The sequence below is a fragment of the Mandrillus leucophaeus genome, unplaced genomic scaffold (genome assembly GCF_000951045.1).
Source record: "Mandrillus leucophaeus isolate KB7577 unplaced genomic scaffold, Mleu.le_1.0 Scaffold30, whole genome shotgun sequence".
NCBI classification, from domain to species: Eukaryota; Metazoa; Chordata; class Mammalia; order Primates; family Cercopithecidae; genus Mandrillus; species Mandrillus leucophaeus.
The window spans coordinates 311,619-326,996 of NW_012103143.1; the positions used below are offsets into that span (position 1 = coordinate 311,619).

Below are 15,378 nucleotides of genomic sequence, written 5' to 3' on the forward strand. Positions count from 1 at the left end.
GTTAGCCAGGATGGTCTCGATCTCCTGACTTCGTGATCCGCCCGTCTCAGCCTCCCAAAGTGCTGGGATTACAGGCTTGAGCCACCGCGCCCGGCCACGCCTACATTTTCTTCTAAGAGTCTTACAGTTTTAGGTCCTATAATATAGGTCATTTATCTGTTTTGAGTTAGTTTTTGCATATGGTGTGAGGTAGGGGTTCAGATTTGTTAAAGAGACTATCTTTCCCCATTGAATGGTCTTAGAATTTTTGTCAAAAATTATTTAGCCAAAGATGGGTTTATTTCTGTTGCCTCATTTCTATTCCATTGGACTACATGTCCATTCTTATGTCAGTACCACACTGTTTTGATTACTGTAGCTTCAAAGTAAGTTTTGACATTGGGAAGTGTGAGTCCTCCATCTAGCTTTGTTCTCTTTTTCAATATTATTTTAGTTATCCAGGGTTACTGGCACTTCCATATTAATTTAAGAATAGACTTTTCCTTCTTTTTTTTTTTTTTTAAGAGACAGGATCTCACTATGTTGCCCCAGGCTGGTGTCAAGCTCTGAGCTCAAGCTATTCTCCCACCTCAGCTTCCTCAGTAGCTGAGACTACAGACATGCACTGCTGTGCTTGGCTGGAATTTTGATAGAGATTGCACTGAATCTGTGTATCACTCGGGGTAGTATTGCCATCTTAACAATGTACATCTTCCAATCCATGAACATACAATGTATTTTCATTTCTTTAGGTCTTCTTTAGTTTATTTCAGCACAGCCTAGGCAACACAGTGAGATCCCAGCTCTACAAAAAAAAAAAAAAGAGAGAGAGAAAAGAAAAAATTTTTAAAAATAGCTGGGTGTGGTGGTGCACGCCTGTAGTTTCAGCTACCCAGGAGGCTGAAGAGGGAGGATTGCCTGAGCCCAGGTTAAGGCTGCCGTGAGCCACGATTGGGCCACTGCACTCCAGGGTGGGTGACAGAGTGAGACCTTGTCTCAAAAAAAAAAATTAATTTCAACAATGTTTTGACATTTTCTTCTTCTTCTTTTTTTTTTTTTGAGGCAGAATCTCACTCTGTCATCCAGGCTGGTGTGCAATAGCATGATCTCAGCTCACTGCAACCTCTGCCTCCTGGGTTCAAGTCATTCTCATACCTCAGCCTCCCAAGTAACTGGGATTATAGGCACGTGCCAACATGCCTGGCTAATTTTTTGTGTTTTAGTAGAGATGGGGTTTCACCATGTTGGCCATGCTGGTCTCAAACTCTTGAACTTAGGTGATTCACCTGCCTGGGCCTCCCAAAGTGCTGGGATTACAGGCATGAGCTACCAAGCCCAGCCAATGTTTTGTATTTTCACTGGGCAAGTTTTTTACTTCCTGGGTTAATTTTTTCCTAGGTATTTTACTCTTTTGTATCCTATTGTAAATGGAGTTGTTTTCTTAATTTCCTTTTCACGTTGTTCATTGTTAGTGTATATAAATATAACTGAATTTTGTTTTTTTGTTTTGAGACGGAGTTTCGCCCTTTCACCCAGGCTGGAGTGAAGTGGCGCGATCTCAGCTCACTGCAACCTCTGCCCCCTGGGTTCAAGCAATTCTTCAGCTTCACCCTCCTGAGTAGCTGGGATTACAGGCGTGTGCCACCACACCCAGCTAATTTTTGTATTTTTAGTAGAGATGGGGTTTTGCTGTGTTGGCCAGACTGGTCTCAAACTCCTGACCTCAGGTGATCCACCCACCTCAGCTTCACAAAGTGCTAGGATTACAGGCATGAGCCACTGTGCCTGACCTGAATTTTGTGTGTTAATTTTTTTTTTTTTTTTTGGAGGCAGAATCTCACTCTGTCACCCAGGCTGGAGTGCAGTGGCATGGTCTCATTTCATTGCAACCTCACCTCTTAGGTTTAAGTGATTCTCCTGCCTCAGCCTCTTGAGTATCTGGTACTACAGGTGTGTGCCACCACACCCAGTTAATTTTTATATTTTTAGTCAAGACAGGGTTTCACCATGTTGGCCAAGCTGGTCTTGAACACCTGACCTCAAGTGATCCACCCGCCTCAGCCTCCCAAAGTGCTGGGATTACAGGCACGAGCCACTGAGCCAGGCTATTGTGTGTTAATCTTGAATTCTGCAACTTTGCTGGCTTTATTAGCTCTAAAAGTTTGTGTATCTGTGTACGTGTCTGTGTGTGTGTGTATGTGTCTCTGTGTGTATGCATGTATTCTTTAGGATTTTCTATATATGTATATATTATGTCATCTGTGACTATGAATAGTTTTACAAAAACTCTTTTTCAATTTGCTTAACTTTTGTATCTTTTTCTTGCCATTTTTTCCTACCTCAATGTGGAAGCTCATATCTTGCCAAATTGCTCTAGCTAGAACTTCTAGTACAATGTTGAGTAGATGAAATGGTGAAACCATGGATCCTTGTCTTGTTCCTGATCTTTGGGGGAAGGCTTTAGGTCTTTCGCCATTAAGTATAATGTTATTTGTGGATTTTTCATAAATGCCCTTTATCAAGTTGAGGAAGTTTCCATCTATTCCTTGTTTATTCAGCATTTTTATCTTGAACGTGTTTTGGACTTTGACACATGCTTTTTATCTTGAACGAGTGTTGGACTTTGACACATGCTTTTTATCTTGAAAGCGTGTTGGATTTTGTCACATGTTTTTGTTCATAAGTTGAGGTGATCATGTTGTGTTTCCCCTTCATTCTGTTAATGTGGTGTATTACATTGATTGATTTTCTTTTTCTTTTTTTGAGAGAGTCTTGCTCTGTTGCCCAGGCTGGAGTGCAGTGGAGCAAGCTTGGCTCACGGCAAACCCTGCTTCCTGGGTTCAAGTAATTCTTGTGCCTCAGCCTCCGGAGTAGCTGGGATTACAGGCGTGCGTCACCATGCCTGGCTAATTTTTGTATTTTTAGTAGAGATGTTTCACCATATTCGCCAGGCTGGTCTCGAAATTCTGACCTCAAGTGATCCGCCCGCCTCGGTCTCCCAAAGTGCTGGTATTACAGGTATGAGCCACCACACGCAGCCTTTCTTTCCTTTTTTTTTTTTTTTTAAATGGAGTCTCACTCTGTCACCGAGGTTGGAGTGAATGGCGCGATCTCGGCTCACAGCAACCTCTGCTCCCAGGTTCAAGCGATTCTCCTGTCTCAGCTTCCCAACTAGCTGGAATTACAGGTGTCCACCACCACAACCAGCTAATTTTTTTTTTTGTATTTTCAGTAGAGACAGATTTCACCATGTTGACTAGGCTGGTCTCGAACTCCTGACCTCAAGTGATCCACCTGCTTCAGCCTCCCAAAGTGCTGGGATTACAGGGTGAGCCACAGTGCCACATTGATTGATTTTCGTATGTTAAACAATCTTGCATTTCTGGAATAATTCCTACTTGGTCATGGTGTGTAATTCTGATAATATATTGCTGGGTTAGGTTTGCTAGTGCTTTGTGGAGGATTCTTGCATCTATATTCATATAAGATATGGTCTGTAGTTTTCTTGGAATGGTCTGTATGTTACTTTGGCCTCAGGTCACATAGAATGAGTTGTAAAGTGTTTTTCTTCTACTTTATGGAAGAGTTTGAGGGTTATTGTAAATTTCGTTTTTCTTTTTATTTCGCACACTACCCTCATGTAGGAATTGTTGTTAATTCTTTTTGTTTTGTTTGCGACAGAGTCTTGCTCTGTCACCCAGGCTGGAGTGCAGTGGCATGATCTCAGCTCACTGCAACCTCTGCCTCCTGGGTTCCAGAGATTCTCCTGTCTCAGCCTCCAGAGTAACTGGGATTATAGGTGTGCACCACCACGCCCCGCTAATTTTTGTATTTTTACTAGAGACTGGGTTTCACCATGTTGGCCAGGCTGGTCTCAAACTCTTGATCTCAGGTGATCTGCCCTTGTCAGCCTCCCAAAGTGCTGGGATTACGGGCGTGAGCCACCACGCCTGGCCGGATTGATGTTAATTCTTCAAGTGATTGGTAGAATTCACTTGTGAAGCCATCTGGTCCTGGGATTTTCTTTGTTGGGAGGTTTTTGATTACAGATTAAATCTGGTTACTTGTTATAGGTCTGTTCAGATTTCCTGTTTCTTCTTGCATCCGTTTTGGTAGTTTGTGTGTTTCCAGGAATTTGTCCATTTCATCTGACTTGTTAGCATACAATTATTCATAGTATTCTCTTAGTCCTTTTTACTTCTGGGTAAAGGCATACCTCACTTCTTTTTTTTTTTTTTTTGAGACGGAGTCTCGCTCTGTTGCCCAGGCTGGAGTGCAGTGGTGCGATCTCAACTCACTGCAAGCTCTGCTTCCCGAGTTCACGCCATTCTCCTGCCTCAGCCTCCTGTGTAGCTGGGACTACAGGCACCCGCCACCACACCCGGCTATTTTTTTTTTGTATTTTTAGTAGTTTTCACCGTGTTAGCCAGTATGGTCTCGATCTCCTGACCTCGTGATACGCCCGCCTCCGCCTCCCAAAGTGTTGGGATTACAGGTGTGAGCCACCACGCCCGGCCAGGCATACCTCACTTTATTGCACTTTGGGTTATTGCATGTCACGGATAATTGCATATTTTTTTTACAGATTGAAGGTTTTTGGCAACCCTGTGTTGAGCAAGTCTGTTGGTGCCATTTTTCCAACACCATGTGCTCACTTCCTGTCTTGGTGCCACATTTTGGTAATTCATCCAATAGTTCAAGCTCTTTCATTATTATTATATCTGTTATGGTGTCCTGTGATCAGTGATCTTCGATGTTACTATTAAAATTGTTTTGGGGCACCGCACCCATATAAGACAGTGAACTTAGTAAGTGGGCTGGGTGCAGTGGCTCAGGCCCGTAATCCCAGCACTTTAGGAGGTGGAGGTGGGTGGATCACAAGGTCAGGAGTTCGAGACCAGTCTGGCCAACATAGTGAAACCCTGTCTCTACTAAAAATACAAAAAATTAGCCAGGTATGGTGGTGTGTGCCTTTAAATCCCAGGTACTCGGGAGGCTGAGGCAGAAGAATCTTGTGAACCCGGGAAGTAGAGGTTGTAGTGAGCAGAGATCACACTACTGTACTCTAGCCTGGGCGACAGTGTGAGACTCCGTCTCAAAAAAAAAAAAAATCAGGCCGGGCGCGGTGGCTCATGCCTGTAATCCCAGCACTTTGGGAGGCCGAGGTGGGCGGATCAACAAGGTCAGGATAGAGAGACCATCCTGGCTAACACAGTGAAACCCCGACTCTACTAAAAAATTAGCTGGGGGTGGTGGCAGGGGCCTGTAGTCCCAGCTACTCAGGAGGCTGAGGCAGGAGAATGGTGTGAACCCGGGAGGCGGAGCTTGCAGTTAGCCAAGATCACACCACTGCACTCCAGCCTGGGTGACAGAGCGAGACTCCGTCTCAAAAAAAAAAAAAAAAAAAAAAAAGAAAAATTAAGTGCTGGGATTACAGGCATGAGCCACCGCGCCCAGCCCCAGTCGAATCACATTTTTTAAAAATCCATTCTTGGGCCATGCACGGTGATTTATACCTATAATCCCAGCACTTTGGGAGGCTGAGGAAGGAGGACTGCTTGAGCTCTAGGAGTTTGAGACCAGCCTGGACAACATAGTGAGATCCTGCCTCTAAAAAAAAAATTTTTTTTTAAATCCATTCTGATAATCTTGCCTTTTAATTGGAGAGTTGAGTCAATTCCATTTAAAGTAATTACTGAGGCCAGGCACAGTGGCTCACACCTGTAATCCCAGCACTTTGGGAAGCCAAGACGGGCAGATCACTTGAGGCCAGGAGTTCAAGACCAGCCTGACCAGCATGGTGAAACCCCGTCACTAATAAAAATACAAAAATTAGCCGGGTGTGGTGGTGCACACTTGTCCCAGCTACTCGGGAAGCTGGAGCAGAGGAATTTGCTTGAACCCAGAAAGCAGAGGTTGCAGTGGGCCAAGATCACACCACTGTACTCCAGCCTGAGCAACAGAGTGAGACTCTGTTTATAAAAAGTAAAAATTAAAAAAAAGTAATTACTGATAAGGAAAGACTTACTTGTGCCATTTTGCTATTTGTTTTCTACGTCTCGTATCTTTTCGTTCCTCATTTCCTCCATTAATGCCTTCCTTTTTTTAAAAGATAGGATCTTGTTATGTTGCCCAGACTGAAGTGCGGTAGTGCAGTCACAACTCGCTGCAGGCTTGAACTCCTGGCCTCAAATGATTCTCCTGACTCAGCCTTCCAAGCACCTAAGACTACAGGCATGTACCATCATGTGCCCTGCTATTTTATTTTTATTTTTGTAGAGACGGAGTCTTGCTAGGTTGCCCAGGCTGGTCTCAAACTCCTGGCCTCAAGAGACCCTCCTGCCTTGGCCTCCCAAAGTGCTGGGATTACAGGTGTGAGCCACCACGCCTGGACTTCTTGAGTCTTTTCTGAGCATGCATCTTGCCCTGCATGTATATGGCTTTCTAAATTCCCTGATATTTAAGGGAGCTTTTCAGTTCCCCAAAGAATCTCTCCCCAGCTTTTCCTTACAACCTTTCAGCTTGTCTGTTGTTCATGTAAACTGTAATCTTTGCTCTGGACAGCAGGGGTTTGTTAATTCGCCTTTCAGTGTTTTGGAGAACTGTCCTCTAAGTAGAAGCTTTTCCATCCTGAGAGATTTCGGAGTTAGGCAAAACAAAAGCGAATGTCTGGCATCAGACATCAGACATGCCTAAAGAACTGGCATCAGTTCTTTGGGTAGTCCCCAGACAGGTCGGAACTGACAGATACAATCCTTTGAGAACAAAGTCTGCTTTGCTCCCTTGAGGACCAAAGGCTAGGGTCCCACATTGGGAATGTCATCTTCACACCACCACTGACCCAGAAGGGAAATGGAGCAAGGGCAGGTAAAACACTGCAAAACTCTCATTATTTTTAAGTTGCCACTTTCTTGATTCAGCACTTGCTTGGGGTTGTTGTAAATGTTTGATTATTTTCCAGAGTTCCAACAAAGGTGGTTCCAACAGTCGCTCATTTTTTCAGTTTGTTTTTTTTTTTTCAAAGGCACAGGCCCTTGGAGCTGTCTGTTTTACTACTTTTGCTTACATTCTATTAATATTGAGCTCCACGGAACCTCAGTTTATTCATCTGTAAAATGGGGTAGTGCCCAGGGCTTCTGCTTCACAAACTCTGGGGCTGCAATGGAAAGGGAGTCCAGGCCAGGTGCAGTGGCTCACGCCTGTAATTCCAACACTTTGGGAGGCCAAAGCGGGCAGATCACTTGAGGTCAGGAGTTCAAGACCAGCCTGACCAACATGGTGAAACCCCGTCTGTACTAAAAATATGATAAAATTAGCCAGGCATCATGGCACTTATCTGTAATCCCAGTTACTCAGGAGGCTGAGACAGGAGAATAACTTGAACCCAGGAGGCGGAGGTGGCAGTGAGCTGAGATTGTGCCTCTGCGCTCAAGCCTGGGTGATGGAGCAAGACTCTATCACAAAAAAAAAAAAAAAAAAAAAAAAAAAAAAAAAAAAAAAGGGGGGCATCCAGCCAGGTGACCTCAGTCAACAGTAGTTTGTTCAAGATACCTTGAGAAGAAAGAAAGAGCAAGAAGAACAAGGATGTCATCTGGCTCCATCTAGGATATCATGATGACTCTAGTGACCACAAAGCAATGCCCCATTCTATTATGTTGATGACCCTGCCTGTGACCTTGACCCTGCCTATGACCTATTCCTTCTAATGTGCCAGTAACCTCGAGACAACCCCCACTCATATTGTGGCTTCATTCTCCCAAGAGAGATGATCTGATTGGTTCTTCTCTTCAGGGAACCTGGACCAGGCCACCTCATAGGCTGCTGGCCAGTCAGTAGGTGGCTGCCATGGCTCAGACCCCGGCCCTGGTCCAGTCAGCCCTGGCCAGAGACGTCATTTCCATACAAAGCAGGGTGTGAGGGTTAGGTAGGGAGGCCTCTGGGGCCACTCAAAAGGGGCCAAACTCTGACAACATGTGGCATTTTGAGGCAGGTGGAAAAGCAGATCACAAATGTCAAATGCTTTTCATGTAGTAGAATTATTTTTATTTTTTATTTTTTATTTTTGAGATGGTCTTGCTCTGTCACCCAGGCTGGTGTGCAGTGGCAGAATCTTGGCTGACTGCAGCCTCCGCCTCCTGGGTTCCAGTGATTCTCCTGCCTCAGCCTCCCGGGTAGCTGGGATTACAGGCGCCCATCACCACTCCTGGCTAATTTTTGTATTTTTTTTTTAAATGAAAAATCATTTAATCTCTTTTCCTAAAGAAAGGATCCAGGCAGATACTTTATACCACATCTATATTCATTCCACATACATAAAAGCCACACTGTATTATATTACCCTGTTTTTTTTTTTTTTTTTTTTTTTTTTGAGGCGGAGTCTTGCTCTGTCACCCAGGCTGGAGTGCAGTGGCGCGATCTCGGCTCACTGCAAGCTCCGCCTCCCGGGTTCCCGCCATTCTCCTGCCTCAGCCTCCCAAGTAGCTGGGACTACAGGCGCCGCCACCACGCCCGGCTAATTTTTTTGTATTTTTAGTACAGACGGGGTTTCATTGTGTTAGCCAGGATATTACCCTGTTTTTATAGGGCTTGAGTACTTCCTTGGCTTCACCACAAAGAGGGTGTGGGTCCTTTGTGAATAAGGTCAGCACAGGCAGAGTTGTCTTAGAGGCAGAGCAGTTTCTCAGGAAGAGTCCAAAGGCGGATCTGGCAAGTTGCATGCTATTTCCTTGAAACCAGAGCATCTTAATTCTGATCCAGATGATTTCTCCCCTTTGAAATAATTGCAAACAAGATTAAAACTGTATTCAGGAACTATTCCAGCTGGCTTTTGGCTTCCTCTGATGTATGCTCCTGAGCCTCACGCCGCCAATGTCTCTGCTTCCGCCCTGTGCCCCTCTGCTTCCGCCCTGTGCCCTGTATTTTTAAAATATAGACCAGGTTTCACCATGTTAGCCAGGGTGGTCTCAAACTCCTGACGTCAAGTGATCCGCCCGCCTTGGCCTCTCAAGGTGCTGGGATTACAGGCGTGAGCCACCATGCCTGGCCTCACGTAGTAGAATTCCAGCTACCAGTCTCCTCTTCCATAAAAGGGTCAGCAACTTGAGGGTAAAGATGTCTCTTCACTGAGCCCAGCTCAGTGCCCTGTGCAGTGCAAGTGTTTGCTGATGGAAAATGGCTGCGTCTGCGGGAATCCGGGCCTGTTGGCAGAGCTGTGACAGGGTGGGGAGGCAGCAGTAGCTGGGGACTAGGCGCTGTCGGCAGAGCTGTGACAGGGTGGGGAGGCAGCAGTAGCCGGGGACTAGGCGCTGTCGGCAGAGCTGTGACAGGGTGGGGAGGCAGCAGTAGCCGGGGACTAGGCGCTGTCGGCAGAGCTGTGACAGGGTGGGGAGGCAGCAGTAGCTGGGGACTAGGCGTCAGGTGAGGGGCAGGCAGGTGTAGCCAACCAGTCCAGGAATGTTTCCAGCATCAAAGCCCCTGCATCCTGAGCTGATAAACTTGTGCTGGGTCTACTGGGAAGGAGGATGGGAAGACGGAATCCCAGGTTGTGACATCATAAGGACACCTGAGGGGTAAGTGTCCTCTTTTTGGGCCCCACCCTCCACTGGGCTTGCTCTGGGTGACGGGTGGCCCTAGTGGGTTTCCTGGGACTGTCTGGCCTGTGAGGTGGGCAGGTGGGTGTCTGCCTTCTTGGTCCCAGGTGGATCTGGCAGGTCTGGGGAGCTTTTGTTTTGTTTTGAGATGAAGTTTCACTCCTATTGCCCAGGCTGGAACACAATGGCGCGATCTCGGCTCACTGCAACCTCTGCCTCCTGGGTTCAAGTGATTCTCCTGCCTCAATCTCCCAAGTACTGGGATTACAGGCATGTGCCACCACACCTGGCTAATTTTGTATTTTTAGTAGAGATGGGGTTTCTCCATGTTGGTCAGGCTGGTCTCGAACTCCCGACCTCAGGTGATCTGCCCGCCTCGGCCTCCCAAAGTGCTGGGATTACATGAGCCACCGTGCCCGGCTTCTAGGGAGCTTTTAGGTACAATGGACAACAGTTGTCCTCTCCTCTGAAGGTAGAGAAGGAGAAGGGGACCCAGCAAGTATTGGGGTCCTGCCCCCAACAGTCCCAGTCAAACAGCACAGCTAGGCCTAGTGGTCTTGCAAGAGACTCCTAGGACTCCAACAACCGTTTCCCTAATATCATCAGAGGTGGTACTCTAGCTCCAACCTCACTCCAGGACTCCAGCTCAGGCAGGTCATAAAGAAAAGGGCCAATTTGAACCCAGGACTCTGGGTCAGCATGCATGCACTTGTCCACGAGGTTAGCTGGCCTCCATAGAGGCAGCCTCCCTCATCTCCTGTATCAGTCCTCCTCTGGAAGCCACTGTCTAGGCCCCATCACCTCCCCACTGGACTGCCGGGATCAACTCCTCTGTGGCTTCTCTGCTTCTGCCCTTCCTCCACCTCAGACTAGCAAACTCATATTCATCCCTCAGGGCCCAGCTGGGGAAATACCTCCTCCAGAATGACTGCCTGACTTCTCAGGTGGAATCAGTGGCTCCCTCGACATGCCTCTGCAGGGCCCTCACAAGACGTATCACAAGTTACATTTGGCTTCCTGTGGCCTTGGGAGTGGGGACTGTCTCCTTTGTTTCAGAGTCTCCAGCCTAGGCAGGGCCTGGCCGGGGCAGCTGCCTGTGAACAGTGCTTGAAGGAATGAATCCTTACTTGGGGTCTACCCTGTGGATTATTTCAGCAACCAAGGTCATATCTTGCCCATCTTCCTCTTTGATGCCAAGAGCCCCTGGCTTCTGAGCAGGTACCCTGTGCTGGCTGAGCATCCGATGTCTAATAGGTGTTCAGTGAATGTTCACAATGGCAGGTGGGCAGAAAACCGCTGCTTTTCTCTGGGATGGGCAGGGTAGTACAGGTGTGTGGTGAAGCAGACTTTCCTTCATCCTCTGTAGAACTGATGGGGTCGCCAAAGCCCTGCCCACACTGACTGCCTCTCTAAGGCCAGATTTCTGAGGAGAAGCGACCCTGGGGAGGCAGAGGATGCCAGTGAGAGCCCAGGGACTCATGGAGGGGGAGAGCAATAGTTGTCCATCAAACCAGGTGCTCTGCCCAGGAGCTCAGAGTTCCTTGCAGGTCAGTACCCCCCAGCTATCATGTGGTCCAGAGGACCCAGCACAGAGATGACCACCAATGCCTACCCCTCTCGGGGCCTCAGTCATCCCACCTGTCAATGGGGTACAATCTTTCCGACCCCACCCAGTTCACTGAGGCCAATAGAGCCAACAGCACTTCGGAAATAAAGACTTGGTGAACGCATCATACAAATAAATGGGGTTGTTATTAGACCCAAGAGCAGGGTCCGAAGGAGAAACAGCAAAAAGTGGGAGTAAGTGCCCAGGGCTCCTGCCCCGAACCCCTTGAGGAAAACAGAAACAGGTGTTGGGCAGGAAGAACAGCACCTACAGGGAGGAGGGAGATGGGGTTGGATCCCGGCTCTACCACGGACCAGTCACTTTCCCCAGGACTCAGTTTCCTCACCTGTATAATGGGGGAAGCACAATCCTTGCCCAGCTCCTTTCAAGGGCCTCAATTAGGCTTCGGTGAGAGAGTGGGTATGGAAGAGGTTTGCAAACTGTAAAGTGCAGTGCACACATGCAGGCTAGCTGTGGCTCTGGGGCCCAGGCCCAGCTGGGCTCTGTGGAGTGGGGACAGTAAGTGTTGGCAATGAAAACACTGCTTGAGGCTGAGCCTGGCCCTTTGAGCACTCTCAGGTCCTCAACACCTGTTTCTTCTTCCAGGTCCCCGCAACTTCCCTGGCACCTTTTACCCTGGGTCGCTGAGGCCTGGGAGGACGAGGAGCTCCTGCCCTGGGCTGGCCCCACCTCCCACTCTGAACCCTCTGGTTGCCTCTGCTCCTGGTGATGATGAACAAATGCAGACCTGGTGGTGGGGAGCGGCCATGCCCTGCACCCTCTCTTCTCTAGACATCACCCTTTCCATGAGGTCTTGTGCAAGTCACCCCCATTCCTGGGTGAGGATTAGAATGACCGGTGATGAATTCTTCCCCGCAGCACTCCAAGTGGATGAAGAGCAGCTCCTGCCCCCTGCTGGTAGCCCCAGGCCCAGAGGCCTCCACCCAGCAGAGGCCTAAGCCAAGCTCGCCATTCGCCCTGGGCTGGATCTCAGCTTCAGAAGGAGACGTTGAGAAGAGGCTGCCCAAGAGCCCGGAGGGGCCACTTCAGAGAAGCGCCTTGAAGAGGAAGGAGAGGGAGGCTCCACAGGAAAGTCCCAGGGCCAGGAAGAAGGTCATGAGGGCACCAGCCACCTCCCTCTCGTGTGGCAGCACCTGCCTAGAACACCCGGGAATAGGAGCTCTTAGAAAACGCTGGGTCCAAACCTAGATCCAGCTCCACCGCCCGCTGCCCATCCAGTCTGGGCTCTGTCACCAAAACTGGCCCCGTCTTTCTGGGCCTGTTTCCTGGTCTGTAAGTGAGGCTGCTGGATAAGGACGTCTCTCAGGGCCTCTGGATCCAACGTGATGGGATTCCAGATTCCACAGCCTGCCCTTTCCACAGTGCTCCCAACCTGTCTGCCCTGCCAGCTTCATTTTCTCTGGATTCTCCACTCCATTGCCCCTTGAGGAAATAGCCCATGAACCTTGTTTTTCGTCAAAACCTTAGCTCTCCTTCAACTGAGAATTTTACAGCTAGATGGGCCCTGAGGAATGACAGTTCAACCCATTTTTGTTTTACAGATGGGGAAACTGAGGCCCATTGAGGAGGCCCCAGAACCAGTGCCTGGGCTACTTTGCTGGGCAGGTTACCTCACTAGCCCAGTTCTCCTCTCCCCTGCAGTTGAGGGCTGGCCAGGCAAGGGGCGCCAGCAAGGCCTACAGACAGCTAAGGTTGGGCTGGCCAGAAGCAAGATGGGCCATCCCTCCCTCGAAGGCAGTCCCTTCCCAAAGACTGAACCCACCTCCCCACTCCCAGTCCCCCACCCCACCCCATTCCCCCGGACCTGGGCGCCAAGCACATGGTGAGGGACACCAGGTAGCCATTAGAAATGGCAAACAGCAGCATGAAGGTGATGAAGTAGGCATCCTGTGGGAAGAGGGTGGGCAGCCGGGACCTCTGGGGCACGTGGCACAGCATGAAGAGGGGCACGAACAGGAACCGCAGGCAGACCAGCAGGGGCAGCAGCCGGCTGTCCTCATCTGGCTGTGGCAGAGGCTGGGGTCAGTGTGGTCTCTGGACCCAGGTCTCTGCTCCAGGGCATCTCGGGACACCCATAGAGTACTTTTTATTTTTTTTCTTTTTTTTAGATGGAGTCTCACTCTGTTGCCCAGGCTGGAGTGCAGTGGCCCTGATCTCAGCTCACTGCAACCTCCACCTCCTGGGTTCAAGAAATCTTCCTGCCTCAGCCTCCTGAGTAGCTGGGACTATAGGCACCCACCGCCACCATGCCCAGATAAGTTTTGTATTTTTAGTAGAGACGGGGGTTTCATCATGTTGGCCCGGCTGGTCTCGAACTTCTGACCTCAAGTGATACACCCGCCTCGGCCTCCCAAAGTGCTGGGATTACAGGCGTGAGCCACCACACCCGGCCTCTTTTTTTCATTAAAAATGTGTGTGTGTGTGTGTGTGTGTGTGTGTGTACAGACAAGGTCTCACTGTGTTGCCCAGGCTGGTTTTGAACTCCTGAGCTTCAGCTCAAGCCATCCTCTTGCCTTGGCCTCCGAAAGTGCTCAGATTTTAGGTTTTGTTTTTTTTTTTTTTTTTTTGAGACACAGTCTCGCTCTGTCTCCCAGGCTGGAGAGCAGTGGTGCGATCTCGGCTCACTGCAGCTTCTGCCTCCCTGGGATTACAGGCATGTACCACCACGCCTAGTTAATTGTTATCTTTTTAGTAGATACGGGGTTTCACCATGTTGGCCAGGCTGGCCTCGAACTCCTGACCTCGTGATCCACCCACCTCGGCCTCCCAAAGTGCTGGGATTACAGGCGTGAGCTACTGCGTCCGGCCCCAAAGTGCTAGGATTATAGGCATGAGCCACCACGCCTGGCCCACCCATAGGATAGACCCATCTGTCACCCCCTGACCTCCTCTGACCTGACCTACCCTGTGAGCCAGTGAGGGAGGACCCACCGCTGGGGCCTGGGCCAAGGCCACCCAGCAATCAGGGACCGGCCTGGGGCTCACCTCTACCTTTCCCAGGCTCCAGCTTGTGCTCTCCACAGCATTTACAGTTTACATACTCGGTTCCTCAGAGCATCCCCTGGTGGTTCCCAGAACCCCCTGGGGGCAGATGGGGTTTCTGAGTGGGATCGGAAGCGGTAGATCAGCTCCTGTCCTGACTTGGATGAGACCAGCTCCTCTTTCACCTGCTTTATGTATTGTCTCTTTGGAAGATTTCATTTAAAGACACAGCACCATGGCTAAAACCAACCCCAAACCTAAGAATCTTGCTCAGTCCCTCACCTGGTGCAGGAACCTCCATGTAACATTCTCTGAGCAGCGAAGGCTGCATGCTGGGGACACAGAGGTCAGCTGGACGTGACTTTTGCTTTCAAGGAGCTCACGGTGCAAGCCCTGGCCTGCACACCTCCAGGGCCCAGGTGCTCCCTGCCGCTTGGCCAGTGGTTCCACTGCCAGGCCACTTGGACTACTGGAAAATCACCTCCATGCTCTTTCAAGACCTCGGATCCCAAACTGCTTCCTAAAACGTCAGATCACCCAGCCCTGGTGTGCTTACCCACAGGAAGTAAGAGGTCAGGCTCCGTCCCAGCCAGTCCATGATGTTGAAGAGGAGGAAGCAGCAGATGGGGTTGAAGAACTGACCTGGGAGGGAAAGGGCTGCAGCTCATACTGGTCCCCAATTCCCCTCTCCCGTCCTCTCCCCTTTGTACCCCCCGCCCTGCTGTCTTCTCCACTCCGACACTCACTCCACTTCCCGGGACTGGTGGAGCTGGTCACCATAGCTGTGATGGCAGGGAAGACGGACAGGGTGACTGTGAAGACCAACACAAGGCACAGCGCTGTCAGCCAGATCTGGGAGCCAGAGGCAGGGGTGTGAGCAGGCAGGGCAGTCCCAGGGCCCCACCCTCTTGCCCAAGCCCCATCTGGGAGCAGGACACTTGGGGTCTGGCCCAGCTGTGTCCCTGACCCACTATGACCCTATGACCTTGGGGGAGACAATGTGAACCCCATTATTCCCCAGGGATGGTGGTTGGGGCTATATCCAAGCCAAACCTTCTGGAAGACAACGAAGACTGAAGGTTTTCCTGACTTCTGGGGCTCATCTGGCTCTGATTCCGGCTCCTTCTCCAGGTCAAGATCCAGGGTCAGAGCTACCTTCTGGGAACTATCGGGAATCCCGTTCTCATCTGGGGGGAGGGG

At 49.6% G+C, this 15,378-nt stretch overlaps 1 protein-coding gene and 1 long non-coding RNA gene across 3 annotated transcripts in view; one reads left to right on the plus strand and one right to left on the minus strand.

Annotated features, from left to right (window-relative positions):
- The window catches only part of LOC105544431, a 32,788-nt gene extending 20,254 nt beyond the window's left edge, over nucleotides 1–12,534 (plus strand). Inside the window, exon 2 of the long non-coding RNA XR_001006757.1 lies at nucleotides 12,055–12,534. This is a non-coding gene — a long non-coding RNA (uncharacterized LOC105544431). The remainder of the gene's footprint in view (nucleotides 1–12,054) is intronic.
- Nucleotides 11,273–15,378, minus strand: part of SLC29A2 (solute carrier family 29 (equilibrative nucleoside transporter), member 2) — an 8,800-nt gene continuing 4,694 nt past the window's right edge. For both annotated transcript variants that reach the window (XM_011986927.1, XM_011986926.1), the window contains exons 8-12: nucleotides 15,232–15,365; nucleotides 14,925–15,030; nucleotides 14,735–14,820; nucleotides 13,001–13,200; nucleotides 11,273–12,333 (exon numbers count right to left, since the gene is read on the minus strand). In XM_011986927.1, the coding sequence (XP_011842317.1) occupies nucleotides 12,222–12,333; nucleotides 13,001–13,200; nucleotides 14,735–14,820; nucleotides 14,925–15,030; nucleotides 15,232–15,365 (638 nt within the window). In that variant the 3' untranslated portion in view covers nucleotides 11,273–12,221. The remainder of the gene's footprint in view (nucleotides 12,334–13,000; nucleotides 13,201–14,734; nucleotides 14,821–14,924; nucleotides 15,031–15,231; nucleotides 15,366–15,378) is intronic.